The 25,978-nt window shown below is 46.0% G+C and overlaps 2 protein-coding genes across 4 annotated transcripts in view; one reads left to right on the forward strand and one right to left on the reverse strand.

Annotated features, from left to right (window-relative positions):
- TFB1M (transcription factor B1, mitochondrial) overlaps nt 1-1,274 on the forward strand; it is a 77,588-nt gene extending 76,314 nt beyond the window's left edge. The window contains exon 7 of the mRNA XM_060114508.1: nt 910-1,274. Coding sequence (XP_059970491.1) covers nt 910-1,120 — 211 coding nt within the window. The 3' untranslated portion in view covers nt 1,121-1,274. The remainder of the gene's footprint in view (nt 1-909) is intronic.
- A 1-nt stretch (nt 1,275) lies between these two features.
- The window catches only part of TIAM2 (TIAM Rac1 associated GEF 2), a 232,760-nt gene continuing 208,057 nt past the window's right edge, over nt 1,276-25,978 (reverse strand). For all 3 annotated transcript variants that reach the window (XM_060114499.1, XM_060114497.1, XM_060114498.1), the window contains 12 exons: nt 17,971-18,150; nt 15,258-15,326; nt 14,594-14,719; nt 13,615-13,723; nt 9,819-9,998; nt 8,025-8,143; nt 6,897-7,005; nt 6,226-6,284; nt 5,547-5,652; nt 4,275-4,362; nt 3,742-3,896; nt 1,276-2,394 (listed from right to left, as the gene is read on the reverse strand). In XM_060114499.1, the coding sequence (XP_059970482.1) occupies nt 1,793-2,394; nt 3,742-3,896; nt 4,275-4,362; nt 5,547-5,652; nt 6,226-6,284; nt 6,897-7,005; nt 8,025-8,143; nt 9,819-9,998; nt 13,615-13,723; nt 14,594-14,719; nt 15,258-15,326; nt 17,971-18,150 (1,902 nt within the window). In that variant the 3' untranslated portion in view covers nt 1,276-1,792. The remainder of the gene's footprint in view (nt 2,395-3,741; nt 3,897-4,274; nt 4,363-5,546; nt 5,653-6,225; nt 6,285-6,896; nt 7,006-8,024; nt 8,144-9,818; nt 9,999-13,614; nt 13,724-14,593; nt 14,720-15,257; nt 15,327-17,970; nt 18,151-25,978) is intronic.

Consider the following 25,978-nt stretch of genomic DNA (forward strand, 5'->3'; position numbering starts at 1 on the left):
TCCCCTATGCAGATACGGACCAAATCCTGTGACCCACTTTGACCTTTTGGTGTCCTTCAGTCACACCACACCACGAATCAGTCCCAGATCATAGTTAGAAACTATGGTCAGACCCCTGCTTGCCATGAAAGTGAACTCAGCGATGTCAGTCAGCTCACCCTGAGAATGTAGGGACACGCGGCTCCTGCTTATGAGGACCATCGGCCTGTGAGAAGAAGTCAGTCTCCTCTTGCCACGATGCCTTCCGAGCCCTCTGAGACTTGAGAGAAGAAAATAAAATCCAGGTGTAGCTTTGCAATATTTCAGTCAGTCAGTCACTTGTACTATTCATTTTAAAACAATGATCTGATTTAGACGAAATTTAAAATGTATACTTTGAATCAATTTTAAAGATGCTTCAAATATCTTCAAGAGGAAAATAACTTTCCATTTTCACATGAACTGTTTTCTAACTTTTCAAAGAAAGGTCATTCTTTTGGGATGAAGAGATCCAAAGGCTGGTAAGTTCAAGTTACAGAGAATCAAAAGTGCACCAAAAATAATATGCAATTTTTATATTAAAATGTGAGGCACAGCAAACTTATGTTTCTTTAAGAATGCAACTGAGCATATGATAAAATTTACCTTCAAGATACATGTATTGATTGAGCTTTAGAGACTCTTTTCTCATGTGGATACACCGTGCAGGTCCGATTAGCTCTGCCTTCAGTGGTGGTTCGTACCTGTTGCCTGGTGGTGTAAGCAGAGTCCTCCTCCACTGGCTTGGGGTCCCGCAGGGCTCTAGGGAGTGGAAGAAGAGCCTCTGCAAAGTTGTCAGTTGTCAGAACCATGCCGGTTTCAAATGAGGGTAGAAGGAAGCATGATTGGCAGAATTTAAGTAAAATTCTGACATTTTTCTCTTCCTTTCAGAATGTTATTCCCTGAAGCTCGGCGATTAGAAAGCACTGGGAAACTGTTACAGTCGGCAGATGTGGACCCTACTCTTCGACCCACCCAGCTCTCTGTCTTACATTTTAAGAGCCTCTGTGACGCATACCGAAAAATGTGTGATGAAGACCCATACCTCTTTGCTTACAATTTCAGAGAAGAACTCAAGCAAAAATCAGAAAAAAGGGGATGACAAGGAGAGTTACAGACTGTAGCTGCTACTTCAGGGGCTGGCAGCCGACTGGATGCCGATTTTCACAGTGTTGAACTTCTCATATGTGTGCTCCCCAGGTGTGACTTATTCCCCTTTTACAGCTTGGTAAAGAGAATAAATATCATCAAATAAGGTACAGTACAAGCTTTCTTTTAATATATATACTGCATAGATATGACATGTTTAGTATAAACAGCATCTATTACAACCTTACAAAAATGAAATATCTGCACAATGTACCCCCTAACCCACATTAGAATAATTTAAATATGCTTTAAATAAAGCAGAACCTAATAGCTCAAAGAAAATGCCCAGAGGATTGGAAAAAAATGACCTTTTAAAAGCTATTAATCACAATTTCCCCACCCTTTTCCACATAAATTAATTAGAACGCAGTTTCATTTTAAGGATTCTAAGTCATTTTGATACCTGCTCAAAAGGGATATAAGCTAAGTAATTTACAAATTCTGACCAGTTTCATCTAGTTTTCTGATCCACAATAAATTAAAATAACTTAAATCTTTACAACTATTTGTGGGAAAATGTGTACTGCACAAAACCCAATAATGGAATAGTTTTTCTGCAATTTCCATTTTACCCCCAGTTTAAAAGTGAAACCAGCAACTTAACCCAGATCTGGATTGACCTGTATTATGCCTTTCCATGGCTCTCAGTTTCATAAAAACACTCCTCGTTGACCACCGACGTTAAGCTCTGGACGCTGAATTCTCGCTCGAGAACAGAGCTGAGATCAAGGTTGGCGTTTTCCGACGGACTGTCCAGGGACTGGTGACGCAGCTGCGCCTTCAGCAGGGTTCCCCTGTCCCTCTTGGTGCTGTTGGCTTTGCGTTTGATGGCGCAGAAGTGCCCCCGGACCAGCTTGGGCTGCCCGTCCTTGCCGGGCGGCTGTTCAGCTGGCCGAGCGTCCGGGCCCTCCGAGATCCTCAGTCTCTGGAACTGGAGCTCGATGTCTTTGGTGGGGCTGCCCTGCTTCCCAGTCCGGTGGTAGTCGTCCTCCTCGTCGTCGTCGCTCAGAATGTCGCTCTCTTTGATGAGACTGTCGGAGAAGTCGGCCAGGCCCTCGTTGGGGTGTTTCTGGGCGTCCTGTGTGCTCCCGGCCGGGGGGCAGCCGCTGCTCTGGGTGCCACTGCTCAGGCTGCCCTCATCCGAGTCCAGCGAGCTGCCCTTGCCTGGCTCCCCGGGCCACTCGCTGCTGGAGGAATTCTTAAGGACTTTTAAGGACCTGGATGAAGCTGCAGTGAGAAAAGCACATTTTCCCTTATGATACAGGAACCGATTCCACAATGCGTTAACTTTTGCCTTGTAGGTTATCAGATTTAACATCTTAATTAAAATTTTATCACCTCACTTCAATCCTGGGACTATCCTGGGACTTGGGCAAAAAAAAAAAATGTAGATGCTGCAAATATGGACATCTTTTATTTATGTTTGACATTTTAAGTTGGAATTTGGCATTTTTAGAGGACCAATTACCAGAGCTTAATTACTGAGAACAATAAGCTATAAACTATCATAAGGGCTAGGATTCTTATTACTAATGAATAAATTTTAAAGTTAGTTTTACAGCTAATTAATGAATAAATTAGCTCTTGCTAATGAGTAAATTTAAAAGTTAGTTGCTAATAAAATCTAGGTTCCTTTCCTTCACTAAAGTACTTTATAGTTTGAGAACTAAGATTACACCATATTTCTCTGCCCACCTTCTCACCTGTTTATTTCCCTTGCTGCTCAATTAAAAGTACAAAAATGCTTTTCCTCTCTCATGAGAACTGTCTCTGCTGGAATTTCTAGCCAACTTTGAGATTTAATATGAATATTGAATCGTGTGTGTGTATAATTCCTTTCTCTTGGGTAGAAGGGAAAGGGGGAGCTCAGTTGTGTTTCTGCAGACAACAATGTATTTTTGATGGCTATAGCTTATTTTGCCAGTAGAGGAAAAAATAGAAAATATATGGTAAATTTGAGGAGGTCAAACTGTGACCCAAAAGAAGAGATACATTTTGTAAGACTAAAAACTAGATCAGTGATATTAACAAAATAGTTAACATAGAAAGAAGGTTCTAAAAACTTAAGCTGAAATTTTAAAAACGGGCAGAAAGTTGAAGAACAGCATGATTTGGAATGTTTACCTGTGGACTTATTAAGAATGAGTATTAGCGAGCATTAGGTTTCTTGAGCTTAATTCACTGAGTATTGCCCTCCTAGAGGCCTCGCACTGTTCTGAGCACTGGGGATGCGGCAGTGAGCGGAACAGAGTCCCCTGACTCCTGTACATCTCAGTGAAAGAAAGACAGAGGACGGTAAGTGTAGACTGTGTCAGCAGGTGAAAGACGAAGGATTTGGATTGGGGCTGCTTATGTTTTTATGGGACCGAGCATGTTTAGGCTTCTTAAAAGGAAATAAAATTGCCGCTACATTCTCATGTCACCCTATGTATCCGGTGTCTGGTTTAGAGCTTACAAAGCTACTGCTGATAATTTACAAAGTGATGACTTGCTGCTCTATCCTGAAAGCATACATCCTTGCAGAGGAGCTCGTCCTGTTTTCCTGAATAAACCCAAGGCTAGCAGAGTTCTTACCTAATTTGGCTGAGACAGGAACGCGGTTCTTGAGGGGTACCAGGCGATCTTTACATGTTTTCTCCAGAGGTAATTCACACTTTATGTGACGCCTGAAGTTTTCCCTCAGAATAGATCGAATCACCTTGACAATGTTGGTTTTGCTTTCGTTGTCACTGGCGGGGAGAGAGAAGACATGTTGTAGTGTCTGCCGTCTTGTCCTGCTTCCGTTCCTCGTCTCCTGGCCCTCCCGTGGCACGTGACTGCTCTCAGCACAGACTGGCAGCGAGTCGCCCAGCCTGTGTGTGCCTCGCTCTCTCGTCATTTACAAAAGGAGCGAGAACTGATCGTTTTTGAACTTCCTTCAAGCACTAAGATTTGGATGTATATCTAATCAATGTATATTATTCTCCTAGAGCCGCAGTTGCCAGTTTGGAGAGGGTGGGTGTGGTCCTGAAGTCGTCAAAATTTAGGAGGGCACTAAAAATAAACCCACCTTTAAGAGAACATAATTCTGTCTTATGCCCATTGGCTTTAATTTTTGGAAGTAATACCTGCAGCACAACTGAAAGATGGTTTCTGGCCGTCCTTCTATTTCTGACTTTGTGTGGATCAGCTCCCATAAGGAATTATTTTCTGTCCCTGTGTAAAAAGAAACAAGGGGCCGCAACTTTGCCAAAGATGCTGTGGTAAAGGACACTTGAAGCTTAAAAACCACAATTTAGTAACTTTTTAAAGAGTTAAATATTCCCCATCCTGACTCTCATCATTTTCTTCTCTGGCTCCTTCTATGTATGACTTTTACAAATAGTTACAAGAAGTTAAATATGTTTTAGTTACTTTGTACACTTCCTGCTGAGGTTTCCCATCCATCTTAGTGCTTTCGCCCTACCCTGGATTCCATCTCTCTGGGAAAGAGGTTAAATGGATCCCATTTTTCAACCCCATTTCTTAGAAGGAACAGTAGGATGTGCTCAGGCCCTTGAGGTAAAGGAGGCCAGCCCCAAACTCAGTCATGGTCCAGGAAACATGAGCACTTCCAACAAAAACTGAACAGGGACCCAGAAGGTCACTGCGGGCCTCAGCCTGTTGGTCCTTTGCTTAACCAGAGGTGCTGTCACCAGAACAGGGTTATTCTGAAAGGATCTCTGAACATTTTCCACAGTGGAAGTTTTTTTCTTTTTCACCTGTAATAAAGCTTAATCTTAAGAAATTTTCTGGTGTATCAAAATTTGTAAAAATTTAAATTTGTAGACCTTTGTTTCTTTAACAAATTTTATAGATAGATATTATTGCTAAAGTTATTAAAATAATTAGAAATAATAGATATTAGGATATTAGAAAAATGTTGAAAACTATCGACAGTGAAAATAAGGAAACGATAAAGAGAGGTATTTGGCAAAGAAAAGCCATCCGCTGGCATTTACTTTCTCCAAAATCTGTAAAGAAACATCACAACAATCTCTCGTCCTCATTTTCCTTGCCTATAAAATAAAATACCAAAAATTATTCCCAGGTTCTTTCCTACGTTTTTATTCCACAGTTTAAAAATTCCCTTAGGGCTTCCCTGGTGGTGCAGTGGTTGAGAGTCCGCCTGCCGATGCAGGGGATGCGGGTTCGTGCCCCGATCCGGGAGGATCCCACATGCCGCGGAGCGTCTGGGCCCGTGAGCCATGGCCGCTGAGCCTGTGCGTCCGGAGCCTGTGCTCCACAACGGGAGAGGCCACAACAGTGAGGGGCCCGCGTAAAGCAAAAAAAAAAAAAAAAAAAAAAAAAAATTCCCTTAAAATGTTTTTTCTGGCACTTGTACGACACACAACACTTACCTGCTGTATTCCCCAGTCTGACTTGAAGCGCGGATATGGGGATCAACCAGCGAAACTTAAACGTATCCAGGTCAGCAGAGTTGTGTGCTGGCCGGGAGTTCGATGGCTGCAACGTGAAAGCCCACCAAGAACAGCGTTAAAGCAAGCTCGCTCCCGCAGGCACGTGTGCACACGACAGAAGCTGTGAGCTCACCCTGGTGCAGACCTGCCGCCGTGTGGGGCTCAGGGTGCAAAAGGGAATCAGGTTGGGTGTGCTCCCAGCTCTCAGGGAGCTCCCAGACTGGGGACAAAGCAGAGTCATGTTTTGGGAAGCAGAAAGTTCTAGATCTTTAAGCAAAAATGACAAGCAAGCCTTCCATGACCCCATGTTACCTCTAAAAAAAAAAAACCCAAATTACACAGGCTCAGGTGTATGGAGAAAACGTGGACCATTTTTAGGGATAGAAAAGCTGGTTTTCTCTGTAGGGCCCAGCATGGGTATTGGTCTACGTCTTCTTTTAAAACAGACGTCTTTGGTGGGGAGGATAAGAAACACCTTGAGTATCCAATTTAGTTAGTTACCTCCGGAATAAGTCGCATCACTCAGTGAGGCCTTGATCCTTAGCAGGCCTCCCAGTTCAACAATAGGAAGATATAGGCATGAAAAGATAGCTTTAATTAAAATTAATTCATGTCTTACCAATTTCTTTTTCAGTTTGCAGTTTTCTTTATAAACCAATATGACGGCTCTCTTAAAAACTAAAGAAAGGAAAAGAGAAAGAAAAGTCTTTCATTATTTAATACAAACTCTCCCAAAGTTGAACTGTAGCTGAATATTTTAATAGAACAAAGCTCTACAAGATCCCACGATGCTGACATGAGTGAATAAGTGGTACTTCCTTCTGTTCATATTTGAACTATGCACAGGTACCTGCTAATTTAAGAGCCATTATCTGAAGGAGATCCTGGCATTTTGTTTTCTGAATTCCTGTTTTGTTTTATTGAAAGCTGAGGACATGTGTGTTCGTCTCAGTGAGAATACGCGGTCTATACCCACTCTCCCAGCTGTCCGGGAGAATTAAGACATTCCGAAGTGCAGCAAACTACTAAGATAGCAAGTTTCAAAATAGCCTCGGGAAGATCTGTTCCCGTAACACGTGGTGAGATCCACTAAGCCAAGCAGCAGAAGGGAGGAGATCATGAGTATGTAGGGCAAGAGTTCTAAAGAGTTGGAAGCTGTCCATGTTAAGTCAAAGCCATTAGAGCAATGATTCTAAGTCCTTCTGGAAATCAGGACTTAGCTGGGTTTAGCAGGTTCTTCATTCTTGACAGCCTCTTTTAAGTTTACATTCTTGTGAATGGAGTACTGACCGAATACTGTGAGCTCGAGGTCCTTTCTGGCTTTTCCTAGAGACAGAAATGGATTCAACCAGGACACTGTAGAGTGCATCAGAAGCTCCCCCATTGAAAGTTCTGTGACCTAAATGGCAAAAACAGGAGATCAAGAAGACGTGGAAACCCTGGGGGGAGGCTGTCTCATATGAGAGAGGGATCACACATATATGGTCATTGCTAAAACACAGGTGCATTCACTTTGATTTTTATGGTTCCTGTACACATGGGGCCTTAAATAGTGGCGGTTTTGAAAATATGAGCTAAGCATCAAACTGTTTGAAAAATAACATAAACGTGAAGGCATTTTGCTCCAATGCACACATTGTTTGTGGGTGAGACCTGCCTCCTGCCCTGTGGGATGGCATTTCTTCCACCCCAGTGTCAAGGTTCATCCCAAGTGCCTTTGATAACATTTCATCCAAGACCTAGTACACTCACCACCTCTAATCCCAAAAGTACACTAGGCCTGCTAATAAAAGAGGTACCAATGTTGAAACTGATTGTAATAAAAAAACCACTAAACTCCAGCTGTTTTCTGTTCTTGCCTTTTTCTACTTATATTGCTTCTTATATGTAGGCATTTTAAAGCTCAAAATTCTAAATTTAGTAATCCAGCCAGAGAAGAAAAGTAGAGAAATTGTGAAGTTCCACTTAAACTACTTTTATAAGTAAGGAAGTAGCACCGATATTTGAGGTTAGAAAAGAAAAAAACACAAAGGAAAAGCTCTTAATTCTTTCCACATGCTGACTGCCTCTGCCTTTATCCATCCTACCCCCGCCAGCCCCAGCTCTCCATTTATGTTCTAGCCTCTGGGATCTGTCTTAACCTCACACTCCACGGGAAAGGAGGAAGAGGTACAGATACGAGCTCAGTGATATTTCTTCTTTTTTTAATACGATATTAACAGGACATAAGGTTATATCAATTTTATGTTACATTTATACCTAAGTTGTGAGGCTTGTTATAAGCATTAAGATCAAAAAGAAAATTTTAGGCATTTTCTCCTGCAGGAAATCCCTAACAGCATGACCTGGTCTGGAGGTGACCTCCAGACCCAGTGGTCACAGGCATTCAGCCTCTCGGAATCCAGAAGTCCTACTGACCTCCTTCTCTGTTCCACTCTGTTCTGCTACCAGCTGGTCAAACACCGTCCCGTAATCCTCATATATCTTCTGCATCTCGTTGATGTGGCTTGCTACTTTTTCCATTGCCTTTAGTGCTTCTGCAAAATATGCAATCATATTTATTTTGTAATTTTGGTTTGTTTGAAATCCTACCCAGCAGCAATAATGCAAAAGCTCAAGATTCAAGCCAGAATCCGAGACCAGTTCTTACTAAGAGCAGCATCATTCAGGTATGATGCAAATAGCCCATGGTAATCCAGTTATAATAATGAAGAACAGCAGAGTTATCTTCCACCTCAAATTCTCTTTGAAATGGGGCAGAGTACAAGTAAAAAGTATCACTAATAATAACAGCTATTTATCAGGCACTTTATATTTGGCATGTTCTATTAGGCGATTTATGTGCAGCATCTCATTTAATCCCCACAATAACTCGATGACTGTAGGACCTGTTATCAACCCCATTTTACAGATGAGAAAACTCAGGTGCAGAGGGGTTCAGTTTTTTGCCAGACTTCCAAAGACAGACGTAAGGAGTGGAGCCAGAATTAAAATCCGAGGCTGACGGGCCACAGGATACCTGCTTTTAAACTTTGCCTCTCCTCCTGGACCACTTACTGGAATAGTGATCAATGACGATTTGTCTTAACAAGAACTTGCAAGAGCCTCTGTAAATGCCCAGCTGCCGGAGCAATTGTTTGCATTTATGCGTGGGCATGTGAGGGACAAAATGATTTCATCAAAGGCAAAAAGAAAATTTCAAGTCACCTCCAAATTCACTTGTTTTTCATACTTTGTTCTTCTTATTTGGTATTTATTTCAGTCTGGAGGGACGTTGGGAAGGCAATTTTTTAACAGACCCCTTTTAAAGATCATCTTAATGCAAAGTGAACTATTCACACAGTATTTGAATGCTCATCATAATTTGTATCATTTATGTATAAGCTTTAACTTTCATACAAAAAATTATCCTCATTATGATACAAAAGTATGCTTGTCACAGAAAAACAGCTAGTTTCATTTACACTCTTCTTGGTGTTTGCTATTCAGTAATACTAATATTTATTAATAAGTTTGTTTCCCTCTCCACGTGCTTTATTACAGGTACCGTAACTGGACCTCCTAGCTTTGACATGTGGAGAACACATCACTCTTTGCAATCCAAACAGCAGCTCTTTAACGGATACTCTATTTACTATCAAAGTGAGGGGCTTTGTGTATCTGACAAATTTGTATCTTAGGCCAATAATTTCTGAGGTTACAAAAGAAGACACCTCCGCGTCAGCCGCAAAAAGCTTCACGGGTCCTCAGGTGTTGGTTTCCGAGTCAGGCTCTGCTCAGAGCCGTCCACAAGGTGGAGCCTCACACAACATATTTGATCAGCCGCACTTGGGCAGCGAACAACACAAAACTTCACAAAGTTGTAGGAAAACAGGCCGGAGTTTTGGTCCAGGCAGCACTGTTTGTTTGTTAACCACGTGACCTGAAGTAATTTATTTCAACTCACTGAGCTTAAATTATCTTCTCTGAAAAATGAAAATGGAAACATCCTTCCAGAGGCTATTCCAGTGAGAGAATTTTTGCCAAAATATTTTGCCCACCTACAGGGATGGCCATACTACCTAGCCCTTTTCACATACTAAAATGGTACCTAAGGCTAACAATCACAGTGCTGACAAATGTTCCAGAATGTGAAAGCAAGCGGGGGAAGAGGCGAGCTCGTGGGCCGGGGGCGGCAGCCGTTACAGCCGGCCTGGGCCCCTCACTCCTCACCTGTCAGGTGGTAGTGCTCCTCACTCTCGTGGTCTGTCAGGGACACGAGCTCCTTGAGCAGCAGTGGGTACTTGAGCACCCTCTGAACGGGCTTGATGAGGTAAGACTCCAGCGTGGAGGAGTGCTGCTTGGTGGGGTTCCGGGCGTCCAGAAAAGCCTTGAAGGCTTTATCAGTTTTAGCTACAAGCAGATGCATTAAAAGACCCTTAGAAGAGCACGGGAGGATGGATTAAATTCTACTTCATTTAGGTTTTAATGGAATTAGAGACGATCCACCTCTACAGTCCTCCTAATGACATCCTTCAAGAAAAACCCAGATGCACCCGTGGGTCAACTGCCCGGCTGTCAAGGTGGATTCAGCACCGCCGCTCTGTGATGAATCCCATGAGAGCTTAAGGGAGCTTACCAGGCTGCTAGAAGAGTCCCAGCCACACACCAAAGAGGAATATCGAGTCAAAATGCAGGAATGTCTGACTTTAAAGGCACATTCACATGCATATCCATGAGAGACTGGTACAGGTGCCGAAAAAGTGAGTTTCAAACTATTCATAAAGCCACAAAACAGTGTATCCAAACCCGATGCCATACCCCACAAAAGATTCATAGAGCAAAACAAACCAGTATTTTTTTTTTCACTGACCTAGCACAAATTGTTTCTTATTCTATACACTTGAGGGCTATCTGTAAAGCAAAGGTTTTTTTCCTTTAAAAATAAGTTGATAAGCACTGCAGCCTCCATCTCCATAGTTCCAAGCAATCTAAACTTTCCACCAGATTCAGACCCCTCTGGGCAGTGAAAACCACCTCTCTGTTCCATGTCACGAAGGTACACACGTGAACCCAAGTGCTTTCAGTTTTGAGGGTGCCAGTGGACACCCCAGATGTTACTTTGGATTCCACCGGCTGGCACTGGTTGACCAGCTGTTGGAATTCAGTCCATTTGGATGAAAACAAATCTTTATTTGGGGTTTTGTACAAAGGTAAAATATAACTTGTAGGAGATGCAGTACCATTTTGACTGTGGCTACTAGACAAAGGGGATGGTGAGACGATCCTTCATCTTTGTGGCAAAGAAGGAACTGAGCAAACCATCGGTATGCTTTTAATTTACTACACTGTCGATAAGAAGGTGTTCATGGGAGGAAACTAGTTCTTTCTGGTTTAAAGAACTAGAGAAGACAGACTGGGCTCTGTCTTGACCTGAAGCACTCCAAGACTTCCCTTTTTCAACCTGAGCCTGTTCTAGGATTTAAACCAAGTGGCAGAACTGCATCAGTGGACCTGGCTAAACACTACGGTGTCTGGATGAACCCTACACTCCCTCCACGATAGTACAGGAGGCCATTCCCCAGTTCTGAAGAAGAAACACGGAAGAGCAAACTCTGGATTCTTTACGGCGATGCCATCAAGGAGCATCTGATGACACATGGAAAGGGCTTGGGATGTACCTTGGCTCCTACTTCCCTGCTGACACAACTAAAAAAGTTCCAATGCAGAATCCCCTCAAAACACTCGCCGTCGTCATGGGAGTGAACTACAAGAGGCCAACCTTAACTCTGAAGAAGGCATTCAAGTCCTGGGGAAGTCACTTTTTATCCTGGGAATTTATAACAGTTTAAGCTTCAGTACGTTCAGATCCTATTTCCAGGTACACTTGAGAAAATGCAGGTAGCCTGGTGAGCTTCCCTGGAGACGGTTCAGGTGACCTTAAATAGGATTACATATATTTTCATAAGACACGTTCCACTGTAGGACCCATGCAGAACAGGAACAACCCCTGGGGACCTGTGTTTGTTTGATGTTCTCCGTGCAGATTGAATTACTGCTGCTCATGACCTTGAGCTTAAAGGCCTCCTCTCATCTCTGCCCCAGAAATGAGAATTCCAAAGAATGGGATAGAAAAATATCTTCTGAAAGAAACAAATCCGAGAATTCTAATCTCATACCTTAAGAGGTGTGTGATGACTGAAAGAAGCCTTTGGTAATAACAAAACCTCAGTTGAGCATTGCTAGTTTAAGGTGTGGTAAAAGAAATGTTCACATATTGAGGTCTGGGGAAGTCACTCTGGCCTATACACGAGTTAACTTGAATTTAATGTAACTAAAACAGCCTGTTCGTGGCCTATCAAACATACACTGTACATCTGCTTTAATTATTAAAGAAAAGGGTGCATTGATCAGAAGTAAAGAATGTCCATGTTAAAATTAAAGATTAAATGCCTCCCTTCCTGGGATGCCAATGCTGGTCCTCCTTCCATGATAAGACTTCCTTCCCAGGTGCCAAGGCCATAGTGACTGGCTGTGTACCTACTGATCTGGTTTTCCTGAAATCTTGAAGGAATGTATCCCTGATTTGTTTGATGTTCTTTGTTCTGACAAGACATGAAACTGTGCTGACAACCCTGCTTCTCCAGAGCAGATCCTCAGAAGAATCAGAGAAGCTGTCTTCTGGGCTACAGTCCTCAGTCTGGCTCAAAACTCTTTTCTATTCCTATTATAGATTGTTTACTGATTACTTTTGTCAACAAGTTATTCCAGGAATAGCTTAAACACTGGGTTGTTGACAACAGTGATGGTGACTGCGGCACAAGAATGCCCTCCAACACTCCTACACCTGGAGAAGGTCACTGCTGCCGTCAAATCTCGGACGGGCCTGTCACTGAAAGCCCAGGCAGATCAATGTGTTGGCCACCTGCCCCCGAGCTGACCCGCTGCAAGTCGGCAGCCAAAGCTCAGGAATCTCGCTAGCTCCACAGAGTAACATTTGCTGTTGACATGAAGGGGAAGGGCAATGCAGGTTGGTCACCCAGGTCCACTTGGACATCAAAAATAAAAATGTTCAATTAAAGTCAATAAAATAAAATAAGATGATAACAATGTGGAGAGACGAAAGGTACGTTAGTGACAGAATGTGGCCTGCGATAAGCACCCATTTCACCAAAGAGGCTTTAATTTTAGTTTACACACTTGTTGTGAGTTTGGTGGTTGCTGTTTGGTGCTGGTTTTTTGCAGTGGATCCTCGGGGTTAAGAAGAAGGTTAACAAGAAGGAAAGAAGGGACTTCCCTGGTGGCACAGCGGTTAAGAATCCGCCTGCCAATACAGAGCACACGGGTTCAAGCCCTGGTCCGGGAAGATCCCGCATGCCTCAGAGCAACTAAGCCCGTGCGCCACAACGACTGAGCCTGCGCTCTAGAGCCCGCGAGCCACACCTACTGAAGCCCACATGCCTAGAGCCTATGCTCCGTAACAAGAGAAGCCCCCGCTCGCCGCAATTAGACAGTCCGCACGCAGCAGTGAAGACCCAACACAGCCAAAAATAAAAATAAATTATTAATTTTAAAAAGAAAGAAAGAAAACGGCATACATTGCTTTCTACCCCCTCCAGCGGCTTATATGGTTGGTTAAAAGTTTTTAGAGCAAGGCATTTGGTGAAAAAAGAATCCAGATGCAATTTAACAGCAAAGTGACCCATGGCAAAGCAACATCTCTGCTGTTCGGTACACACATTCACTGTACACTGAAATACACACCAGTGTACACACCAGTACACTGAAATAAACTGAAAACTTAATGTTTGTCAATTTCAAGGCCAAAAATGGAGCATAATCCATTAAAATTACACTTATCCCTACTTGACGAATACAAATTTACTCTTTTAAAATATATATATATATATTTGGCTGCACTGGGTCTTTAGTTGCAGCACGCAACTAAGGGAACTTCGTTGCTGCATGTGGGATTTAATTAACAATTACGATTTCAAAAGTATAGCTATAAAAGGTATGAGCAACTTACCCCTCTCTAGAACCTTCTGTACTTTAATATGATTAGCACAGAATCCGCTATACAGTTTAAAGTGGTCCGCGTAATAAAGGAAAGAGCCTCCAAGGGAAAACAGTAGTTTCTAGAAGGAAAGAGGAAAAGTTACATCAGGCGTGGTTTAATCAGTGTCTGTCTGCTGGCTCTGGCGTGGTGTCTGACCCCTTTGCTGTCTCCATGGCATTTGTCTTTCGGACACCAGAGCACTAATGCCTCGGGGAAGGCACTGACTAAAAGCAGCCCAGGGCGGCCCCATTGCCCAGTAGATGGAGGACAGCCCGGGCGTCCCTCTAGCAGAGCTTCACTTTGATTGAAAAGTTTCTGGCAGCAGAGCCTATTGACACAGTGCGCAATCAAGGACAAGAAAGAAAGTTCTATAAAAAAATACATCTGACACGGTGGGATATAAATAATCTGAGAGGCTAATTAATAAAGCTGACTCTGCATTACTTGGGACAAATGATGCTTGCTATGTGCTTCCTTGGTCCCCTTCTACTGCCTTCCGCCTGTCCTTCCCTGGAGGGACCTCTTGCCAGTCACCGATGGCCACACTGGAGACAGGGCTCCATAGAAGAGGAGGCTCTCTCAGAACCAGTGAAAACCTAGGCTTTCCTCCCAGTGTCACATGACCACAGAGATGCAGAATCGGATGCCGTAGGTGCTCTTGCCTCCGAAGCAATCGCCCTACAGATCCTTCTGTAGAGCTGAGTAAGAAGCGTGCATGTCAACAGCAGGCAGACTCCATAAAAGATGTGCTGCCCAGACGTCTGAGTCACAGAGCATTTACTCTAGGGAGAAATGGAGGCTTCTTTTACCACCTGCCAGAGGAAAGCCATGCAATGAGAGCGCTAAACTTATCTTTTCAATAGTCAAGGGACAACACTTTCTCTTCAAAGGGAGAATTTTGCACTGTTCCCACCTATTTTTGCTTTAAAACTAAGTCTAAAATACTTACTCTAAACTGCGAGGGGGTTTCAAGTATGTTAAAGTCAGATGATGCTGAAATCCCATCCTCCAGAGTCTCCAGAAATACCTTTTGAAATTCAAGCATCTCTGGCAAACTTCCAAAAAGTGACTCCATCTACGTGAAGATCAGAATTTGAAAAGAGGGTATTAGCGTTGAAGACCCAGATACCACTCCAAGTCCCAGATGCACAAATGAATTACGTCATTTACCAAGGAGACAGAAGTGAAGCCTTTAAAGAAGACGGCATATTCAGTAGGGGATATAGCTCATACACAGAGACTTTGACTGCCCCGGTCCCTGTAATACTAAAATAATTTGAAGTGGATGTCAAGTTTTCAGAATTCAAACGGGGGCGGGGGGGGGGGGGAATGGGAAGAACTAATTACTGTGATTTAACATTAAAAAGTCATGTATTAAAAAGTAATTTGGGGACACCTTCTACTACAAAAGGGCCACGGGCATTTATAACTCTTGGCACTGTGTTTCACGGGATGGAGGCCACATAAATGGCTTTGAAGGAGGCTACGCTTGGGTCTCTCTGAAGATCCTGAAGTCTCAAATGTTCTTTGCGGATCAGTAGATAAAATCTAGGTCTGCTAAAAGGCAAACTGAGACTAACCTATGGGTCAATAGACTAAGGGAAGGTATTTACCTCATCTTGGGTAAGAAAGGTCTCACTTTGAAGTGGCTCCAAGTATAAGTCAAAGAGGCAGCTCAGATCCTGAAAGAGAGAAGAGAGTCTTTAACCCTTAAGTCTCCAAAATACCCAAGCGTTTCCAGCAGCCCGGGCTGCAGCTCAGACTCGCATTAGGAACGATGAAGTTTATGTCTGGTTGAAACGCTTGGCCCTGAAAGTGGTGGTTCCCGCTCAGCTAATTCAGAGGAGTTAACCACACAATACGACCCGCATCTGGATTCCACATTTTTCTTTATAGCTCGATCACCTACTCTGCGTATTTGAATATCTGATTGGCAGAACCAGGGTCTTTCTTTCGGCTGCTGCAGCAGGAACACTCATTTCCCTTCAGAGAAGTGAGTTCTGGCCAGGTACCTCTGTCAGGTGTGGCCACATCCGCTGGCCGACCTGGCTTCCTTCTCTGCCTCAAAGAGCAAGACGACAGCTCCAGCATGGACAGCTGAGCCGACACGGACAGGACCAGATCTGGAGAGCTCTTCAGCTTCGGGGCTGACGCATGAGCAGAATTTCAAACTCCCATGCTCAAATGCAAGAAAACACTTCTGAAGATGAGCAGGCATAATGTTTACAGTCTAGGCCATCTTTGAATCTCCAGTAAACTGGGCTCCAACAGTACAGAATAGTGGGAGTTGACTGTATTTACAAAACTCTTTAGATAAAGGTTTTTTTAAAATAATTTGAAGCCAAGAGCAGGATATAATTTAGTGATAGAAAAGATTTCTTTTTCTTGTTTCGTTTGTTCCGAAGAATTTTGAGTCCCAAACTATGAGAAGTAGGTGACTACGTGTGCCTCATCTTACAATGGAGAAATCCAGCTCTGGAGAGCTTGGTAAAGCCAGAAGCCTCCAGAGCCTTGTGGTGTAGGTCCTGAGAGCAAGTGGACAGGCCTGTGACACTGAGTGCTTCAAAATCAAATCCACCCTGGCCTTCCCGACCTCCCCAGACCCCACGGCGGCTGCTGCAGAGCAGGGAGAGGTGAGAAGTCACTGAATCTTATCTCAGGGAACACATGAATGCTGAAAACGCCAAGTCATGTGCAGAGGTCCAGGTTACAAAACAAGTAAAAGTCCATGTTGAATGTCAGCAACAAAAACAAATGAAAAAATGAAAAAGGTGTGTGTGTATGTGTGTGTGTGTGTGTGAGAGAGAGAGAGAGAGAGAGAGAATCACCATAGGCACCAGGCACTGGTTATTTTGTCAGAGGCAGAGGTGGGCTGTGGTCACTCCCTGAGCCGGTCACTGCCACCCAGGAGCAGTGACACACCGAGGGAGGCCTCGCTGAGCCGCGGAGCCAGAGCCGCAACATGGGGGCCCCAAGGAGACAAAGGGCAGGGCTCCCGCAGAGAGAAGGGAGAGCCATCCTTTGTATGCACTTCGCCCAGAGCATCCGTCTCAGTCCTAGACCAGTGTCACGAGGCAGTGACCCTCCCGTTCAAAGTGGTCTAACAGTAAAATATAACGACGGCAGTGACAAAAATAAAAAGGGACTTGGATTCCGCTCTCAACTATGCCCTCGACCCTGCAGATGAGGACACCACGGCCATCATCAAGCTGCCACAGCGCACAGAGCTGCTGGGCAAGGTCACTGTTGGAAGCCCCTGAATGTTCACTTCATCTCCCCACATTCGATACAGGAAAAGACACAGTGGGAAATGAAATGGAACTGCCATCTCTGCAGTTTTCCTTTCTCCCCTATGGGACCAAAAGAAGAGGCTATGGGTAATTCTCCTGGGCTGCCTGTGAATGAGGCTTTCGGCAAAGTTCAGATAAAATGACAGTGATGTTAATGAAAGGGGAAGCTCAGATGAGTCTTGTGGAGAAAGAAGGTGAGAGCCGTGTGTGTGTGCGTGTGTGTGTGTGCGTGTGTGTGCGTGTGCGCCAAGGCTTAATTCACGGACACGGTGTGTTAGAGCTAGAACAAGAACCCCCTGTCTCGGACCCCAGTTGAGGGGCTTGGAGGGAGCCGCCCAAGGCCACTGCAGCAGGTGAAGGCAAGGCCAGGCCTGGACTCTCAGCTCCCACACTGCTGCCAGCAATTGGCCGATGAGATGAGTTTAAAACCATTCCAAACCGTCAGCAAATACCTAAAGCAAAAGAACTCTGTCTTCCCAGGCACCTGCATTTTTTGTAAAATGTTTCTCAAACTACTAACTGAAGCCTCTGAGATGAATAAAGGAACTCCCCGAGTAGTGAAAGGTTCGGCCGCTGCTCTGTGTGATGGCTGGGGACGCCTGCGAGATGCCCCGGCACCTCCACTGCGGGGCTCTGTCCTGCGTGGTGACCGCCTGCGCTCTGGAGCCCGTTCCAGCAGCTGCTTGCAGACAAGCCGCTCCCTGGTTCCTCAACACCTAAAGTGATCTCCGTTCCCCCTTTCCCTAAACCGGTCCAGGCTCCCTTCCCACAGATGGCAAATGACAAACCAGAACATCTGTTTCCATAGTGAAGGCAACCTCGGTAACAAAACGACCAGGGAATCTAATTTTTGCAAAAGCCCTCTGAGCCCTTCCGTCCTCTCGCCCTCCCCTTCGGCAGCTCGGCACTTCAGGGAGCGGGCATCTCCCTCGTGAGTGGCAGGGTCCCCGGCAGATACCTGGAGACCCCTGCCAACGTACATACAACTGGCTGTCACAGGAGGGGAGCAGGAAATTGTGACAGCGTCCTCTGTTACCTTCACATAGGACTTCTCTGTGTCCATGAGCTCCTGGATGACTTTTCGGAGGCGATCTGCATCCGAGAGGTGGCGAGCCAGCGGCCTCGGAGGCGGGTCCTGACTCTCCCTTGGTCCTTCCATGCCGTTGGTGTGGGTGCCGTTATAACTCCTACAGAGCGCGGCGATCTGCTCAGCACTCTGGGAGGGAACAAGAGGCACAGGACGTTCTCCATCATTATCAACAGCCCATCAAAGACACAGGGACTCTCTCCTCGCCCAGCGCCCTCTCAGGAGTCTCACGGGGCATTTATCTAGGGCATCCGGCTTCATTCATCTCAAACGACGCTGGCTACCATTCAAGGTTCTGGTTGTGAAGATATGAACTTACACTTGTTCAGTCCTTACCCATGATGCTTTTTCACTTTCACAGTAGCTGTTTGACAGGTGCTTCTTTAGTGCTGAGACTAGAGAATAATAAGGCACAGAGCTAACCCTCTGCAATACAGTTGAGGTTGCTCTGAAATCAAGGTCATGGCTCACTTGGTCCACTCTGTCCCCTCAACGGCTGGCCTAACAGAGCTCCGTTCCCACACTGAACGGCCCTGAGAGGCTCAGGAACGGGGCAGCGGAGCAGCAGTGTTGGGACGGCCTGACCACAAGGGGCTCAGATCTGCCCCCGATCCAGCCCTGGAGCTCTGCAGCCTCGGGCCACGTAGCAGCATTAGGAGTGAGAGTTCGAGCTGCTGCATCAGCTAGGAACAGCAGTAGAGGGCAGGATGTGTAGGAAGGACACGGTCCCCACGCTGAGGGGTGCAGCGCCCAGTGGAGGGCACGGGCGGGGAGCAGACAACACAGGAAGCCTGGTGAGGCTCCGTGGGAACCTTCGCGGGGGAGGGAGACTTGAGCAGGTTCTTAGCAGGAAGCAGACGTGTGTCAGACCCAGGACGTGGGGGCAGGGAGGGTTCTCATTCCAGGTAGTGGGAATAGAATCACACAGGACAAGAGGGACAAGAAGGAGCGGGAATGTCTGCAGGGATGAACAGCCTTCTGTGCAAGTTCCTGCTTAGATTTAAGCACAGCATGGGGCTTCCCTGGTGGCACAGTGGTTGAGAGTCCACCTGCCGATGCAGGCGACACGGGTTCGTGCCCCGGTCCGGGAAGATCCCACATGCCGCGGAGCGGCTGAGCCTGTGCGTCCGGAGCCTGTGCTCCGCAACGGGAGAGGCCACAACAGTGAGGGGCCCGTGTACCACAAAAAAAAAAAAAAAAGCACAGCATGAAAAGCCTTTTCCAGGAGAGAGACCCCATTTGTACACTCCTGCCTCAGGCTGATGGTTTAAGGTCTCAAATGTGTCTCCTCCTATAGGCCTCTACCTGCCTGGAGCATGATCAGATTACATTCAAAGTATCTTTTCTATTTCTCTTTCTTTCCATTCCTCCCACACACAAGTTCCAGCCCATCTTACCACCCATCAGCCTGTTAGCCAGTGAAGGGCAGGGTTCTGCCTTTCTTTGTCATCGCCCCCAAGTGCTCAGTGTCGAGTCCACCTCTGTTGCACTGACATTATTATTGAATAACAGAGCAGCTTAGTCCCAATACGAATGACCAATATCCATCCATCTTTGGCAACTTCCTGTCCCTCAACTAAAACTCTCCTTTCTTCAGCTAGATGTCTCCATGCCTGATCTCCATCACGCTGTCTCGGGTAAAAAGCTGCACCAGTCAGAAGCACCTCTTCATTCTCACTGAATTCATTTTCTTTGCTTGGATATTTCAGAACACTAACAACTCACACAGCACACTGGTCAACCTCAGTGGCCGACTTGTTACAAAAGCTGTCACCTGACACACTGAAGTGCCTCAAAGTAAAAGTAGGACACCTGCCCTCCCTCCTTCTCTCCTTCCCTGTTCTACACCCCACCCGCCTTTCCTCAACACAGTGTCTTCCTATGATGGAAACAGACAACATTGACACTTGGCATTGATCTTCTGGCTAGACTTGCTTTTTTTTCTTTTTCTTTTTTTTTTTTTTTGAGTACACGGGCCCCTCACTGTTGTGGCCTTTCCCGTTGCGGAGCACAGGCTCCAGACGCACAGGCCCAGCGGCCATGGCTCACGGGCCCAGCCATTCCACGGCATGTGGGATCTTCCAGGACCAGGGCACGAACCCGTGTCTCCTGCATCGGCAGGCGGACTCCCAACCACTGCGCCACCAGGGCAGCCCTAGACTTTCAATTCAATCTGGTGGGAACCAACTGAGGACCTGCTCTGCCTCCAAAGAAACAGAAACCAGCCCCTGCACAAGGAGAGAAGATTTGCCAAGAAACACCGAAGCGCAGCCTACGGGAGACTGGAAACCAACACGAGCCTGTGTGGAACAAACGAGAAATGTGACACACGTTAGACGAATGGGAGCGTCATGTTGGAACAGGCTGTCTGGAAGGCTTCAGCGAAGAGTGGGTTGTAACTGGTCCTGGAAGGAGTGTGTACCAAGGGAGAAGCACGGAATGAGCCAAAGGCGGCGGGTGGAGGGAGATGGTGGTGGTGGAGGATAAGCCCAATAACATAAAGAGCCCAACTCAAGGCGGGGGTGAGAGCGGGGCCCCCGCAGATGTCTACGATGAGAACTCCCAGACTGCTGGCCTATTTCATATAATTGCTTCTCCTGTATTTTGACATTAATCTTGGTGCAAAAGTTAAATCAACCATGTAACAGATACTAAACCTCCAACTAGACACACAGACACATCTGAAGTAATTTACTTCTAAAACAGTTAAAGCATGTGTAAGCACTAATGGTCCTCCTTAAGTAGACATATTATCCCCTTGTTTTTATCCTTAACTATAACACTAGCATATTGCTGGTACTGCCTATCAGAAGATGTTCATTCAGAGTAAACTTTCAAAGAACAAGAAAACAGATGTGGGGCTTCCCTGGTGGTGCAGTGGTTAAGAACCTGCCTGCCAATGCAGGGGACATGGGTTCGAGCCCTGGTCCGGGAAGATCCCACATGCCACGGAGCAACTAAGCCCGTGAGCCACAACTACTGAGCCTGCGCTCTAGAGCCCGCGTGCCACAACTACTGAGCCTGCGCTCTAGAGCCCATGCTCCACAACGAGAGAAGCCACTGCAGTGAGAAGCCCGCAATGAAGAGTAGCCCCCGCTCGCCGCAACTAGAGAAAGCCCGCGCGCAGCAACGAAGACCCAATGCAGCCAAAAATAAATAAATTAAATAAATTAATTTAAAAAAAGAACACAGATGTGGATCTTAAAGCACCAATTAGAATGCAACTTGACCTATCAAAATGTCTCATAACATGTTTGAAACAACCAAATCTCAGGATTCATTACTGAAGAAACTCCAAACTGTTCGGTCTTACCCTAGAAGCCTGATGACACAGCAAAAGCCAAACAGAGCAGTGCAGCCAAAGGGTGGCTTTCCTTGTCTTCCCGGACATAAGTCTCACGATGAAGCACGAGGGAACATCACCAAACCAGCCCCAGTTCTCTCCTCCTCTTCCTGCTTCCCACGAGACTTCAAGCCAGGTCACACGTTTGCTCTCTGGGAGGGGCTATTAAAAAACACCCACGGCTGGACCAACTGAATCAGAATCTTTGGGGCCCCAGGTATGCTGCTGTGTGACTCACATGAGATCTACTGGTCTACCCATCAGTAGAGCGAGCATTCTGCTTGCGGTTTCTGGGAGGATCATGTTGTCCCCAGGGTCTGCACCACAGGATGGCCACGTAAAAGGTGTGTGGACTGAGCTCACAAGATAAGAGGAGAATAGGCAGAATCACACCTGTGCACCTGGTGTTCTGGGTTTGGCTCCACTCACAGTCCAACAGCCCAAGATAATAATACTGAGACTCTCAAACTTACTTATTTGAAGTCTCTAGACTGGTATTTGCACCACAAGCTCAGACAATGCAATTCCGTAATCCTGAAAAATAACAGTTTCCAGGGCTGTAGAATCCAAATGAATAGCTCACATATACTGTATAAAATAAGATCTGACAAAATGCACCATAAGTGAGATGGCAGCTGGTGAGATTGCAGCTTTGCCTTGCTGGGATGTCAAAAATCACACCTAACAATGCAGTGTTAAAATAACGAGACTTTAAAAATAAAGTATCTTGCCATTTTAGAAAATCAGGATTCATGTTGAGAACGCTTCTGGTAAGATTAAGTTGGAAAAGTCAATGTTAGCTGAGAGTTTCACGGCAAATGTACTTTTGAAGGTAGTGCTCATGATGAAGTGCTCAAGTGCCACAAAGTCACCTTAGCTGCTGTCTAGGGAAGGTTGTGAGGATTACCTGGGGTCAAACAAGGCAGAGCCACTAAAAGGAGAAGAGTAACTGTACCTATGTTTTTAGATCATGTCTGAAAGGGTCACTTGGTTGGTTATATTTCATTTCCTCCGTTCTTAGCGATGGTGATAAAATTGAACTGCTAAAGGTAGAATTCTGGGTGTATCTGATAAGCAATTTCTAGGAACAGCGACTATTTCGGTTGGGATATCTTCACACGTACGCGTGGTGACGGAGGTGAAAAGCACCGACAAGACTGAGAGGAACCGAGTTCTAGCCCTGGCTCTGTTTCCAGTCCTCCACGCGTGCTGGGCAAGACTCATTTCTGCACCTTCAATTTCCTTATTGATGAGAGAGAGGAAGCATTACCTAGCCCATCAAGTAACCCCTCAAATTGCCATTTGGACCACGGAGAAAGGGGAACTTGGATTTGTTGAGCACTTGCTGTATACAAGACAAACCCAGGGGGCGGTGTTCTCCTAGAACTATCAGGCATTCGGTCCTTACGATGCGACCGGCTGAGACTACAGGTGCCGAGTGCGAAGGCAGCACCTGATGGCACAGGATCCTCCTACTCTCTAGCTGTCTGCACGGTGCCGACCACTCCCTGGGTATCTGGCAGAGCACGGGCAAAACAGGCTTGCTGCTCCGGCTGCCTCTGCCCACAGTACCGTCAGGGCTCTCCCAGCCCCAGGAGAATCCAGGCACACCCCAGGCGTGCCCGGGATGCAGCCACCGGCCTCTGGAGGCCATCTCTGCTCAGGGAAGCAAATGCAGCTCCCCACATCTGTGCACAACTGTGACTTCTGTTAGGCTGATCCCCACTCCCCTCCATCCCCAGGGATGCTGCTTTTAAAGCAAGAGACAGATGTTCACAAATCAGGGCTGGGCATGCATGCGGATTCAGTAGCCAGACAGTGTGTGCTTGTGCAGAACAAAAAACACACTGGAACTTGAAACCCAGACTGGTATTTCCCAGTTCGTAGTGCTCAAGGCTGAGAACCTTGGGTTCATCGGGGGCCTTGCCTTTTCTAAGAGAGCATCAAACAGATCTTTTCTTCATGAATTCATTTTTAAAATTTAATGAAAACAGATTTCCCTAAAACTATGCTATATGAAAAAGTAGTGATATTGACCCACAAAAATTTTTTTCAGGCTTTTAAGTTTTCACTAAGGCTGATCCCTGCTTGAAAGTGATTTGATCTCATTTACAGATGAGGGACATCTCACTCAGGACCTCTGAATTAAGTCACTCTTCCATGTTCTCACCAAAAACAAACAAACAAAAAGTAACTATGTGAGGTGACGGGTGTGTTAATTAACCTGACCGTGATCATCATCACAACGTATACGTATATCAAATCAAGTTGTACACCTTAAATATATATAATTTTTAATTGTCAACTTGATAAAGTTGGCAGGGAAAGACATCTAAAACAGAGTTATCTTTGTTTCTGTGTCTTAAACGTGTGAACACGGACACCTGATTCCCTGTGTTAGGGCTGCAATGTGTCTCTTTTTCAGGAGCCCCATTTCTTGGGGGTGGTAATGAAACTGCTCAGGATGACCAAGCGCCCTGCCCCAGATTCTCTTTGGAGGAAGGCGGGGGCTGAGCCTTTTTCTCAGACAAGCTTGGAATCCCGTAGGTGACCCTTTTAACCTCGATTTGGCTCAATGCTTTTCATCCGAAGCATCAGGCAGCTCCTCCTGGCCTGGGTCAGTTAAGATCTGCTCCCCTGAGCGTAACTATTCTGATGTTTGCTTTGCTCTTCTTTTAAGGCATTGCTACCTGAGGCTTTTAAATTTCCCAGTGGGTTTTGAAACCTAAGCTGGGAAAAGTACATCACATTATCCGGAACCATTCCCGGACGACTGAGGTTTCGTAGCTACTCCGTGAAATACCAGCGCCCACCAGGGGCCCCGCGCCTCGTCAGCAGCTGAGCTCCGCCCCGTCTTTCCGGGCTCACTCTGCAATCCTGTCCTCACTTAGGGGCCTCGGGTACTGCAAACTCTTTTGTCAAAGGCATCTGTTGTCTGACTTGGACTCCAAAAACACTTTCAGCTGAAGAAAAACGGTTTAAAAGTGCTGCATGATTTGGGGGTAATAGTTTGCAGGGAAATGCTGAAAGGTAAATGACAGCATTTGCAGTGTGCTCGACTTTTGAATCCCTGGTTTAGAGGGAAAGGAGGTTTACTTAGAGGGGAGGTCAGTCCTGGCTCAGCCAGGACACGGACCTAGAAGGGAGGGTACCCCACACTGCTTGGTTAACTGGTCATACACAGTATGTGACCCCCAGCTGCCACCCATGTCCTCCTCTCCCTCCGTCACACAGACCAGCTCTCCCTGCTGGGCCACTGACGGGGATGGAAGCCCAGGCTGGGTCACGTCTGCAGAGGCTCATCCTACCAGGACACCAATCAGAAGAACCAGATTCTACTATTTCTACCATCCCTAGAAAGAATGCTGGAAAAAAAATAAAAAGCTGTAGGCCCTGGGCAAACAGTCAGTTGTCCTCAGGGACAGTCTAGGCCTGGAAAGGTGTGGCTGCATGGTGTGTGCTCAGCTGTGCTCATAGAGACCCCCCAGCTCACTGTCCAGAGCATGAGAAGTCACATCGGTAAATCACCGCAGAGCGCAGCTGTGGAGTCAGCTGTCACATCCCAGCAAATTCAGTCAGAAACGCTCCCTTTGTTGGAAAAAAAAAAAAAAGTCTAAAAATTGTACAAAGGACTTTTTCTCCACTGACTCTGTAATCCATTAAAGTCTCTAACTTACAGAAAGATCTGACATTATTCCCAAATGTTCCCAGCAGAGGGAATCCAGAAGGATCACCAAGGGTTAACGGCTTCCCCGGAAAGGCTAATGGGCAGAGAGACAGACGATGGGCTGGATTCCAGGTAAGCCGGATCGCCCACGTGCAGGTCCAGCCACAGACGCCCCGGGCCGCCCCGCCTGTGCCAGGTCAGGATGCCTGGCCTACACTCTGCTTCGCGCTCAGAGGCGGCTGGCAGGGCCCGCGGGCTAGGTGAAGAGGGTCTGGTCTATCCTAGGGGGTCTCAGCAGAGGGGGAGGGAAGAGGGTCGTATTCACCACCTTGGCAGGATGAAGGGGAGGTTACAAACAGACCCAAGATGATTATTTTTATATTTGGTCATGTAAGTCATTCATGTAAGTCATGCAAGTCAGTCATTACACTATAAGTGACATGTAAGTCATTCACTTATAGTGATACAATCCTTGGATTAAAAACTCTAGAGAAGGGCTTCTCTGGTGGCGCAGTGGTTGAGAGTCCGCCTGCCGATGCAGGGGACACGGGTTCGTGCCCTGGTCCGGGAAGATCCCACATGCTGCGGAGCGGCTGGGCCCATGAGCCATGGCCGCTGAGCCTGCGCGTCCGGAGCCTGTGCTCCGCAATGGGAGAGGCCACAACAGTGAGAGGCCCGCGTACCAGGGGGGCGGGTGGGGGGAAACTCTAGAGAAATGGCCTGAGATTTTCTTATACTTAACAAAATGGTACAAGAAGAATGAGAAAATGCTCATAATCTTTGTTTTCTAGACCAGACAGTTCTACTTCCAAAGGCAGAGTGGAAATTAAAAAATGTAAAATTAAATGTAAATGTATCAGATGAGAGTTCTTATTTTATACTGAAAGGCAAAGATTAACCTAAATTATGGTACAAAAATGCAATGAAATCTATGCAGCAATTACCAA

This window comes from Mesoplodon densirostris, chromosome 12, assembly GCF_025265405.1.
Source record: "Mesoplodon densirostris isolate mMesDen1 chromosome 12, mMesDen1 primary haplotype, whole genome shotgun sequence".
NCBI lineage: Eukaryota > Metazoa > Chordata > Mammalia > Artiodactyla > Ziphiidae > Mesoplodon > Mesoplodon densirostris.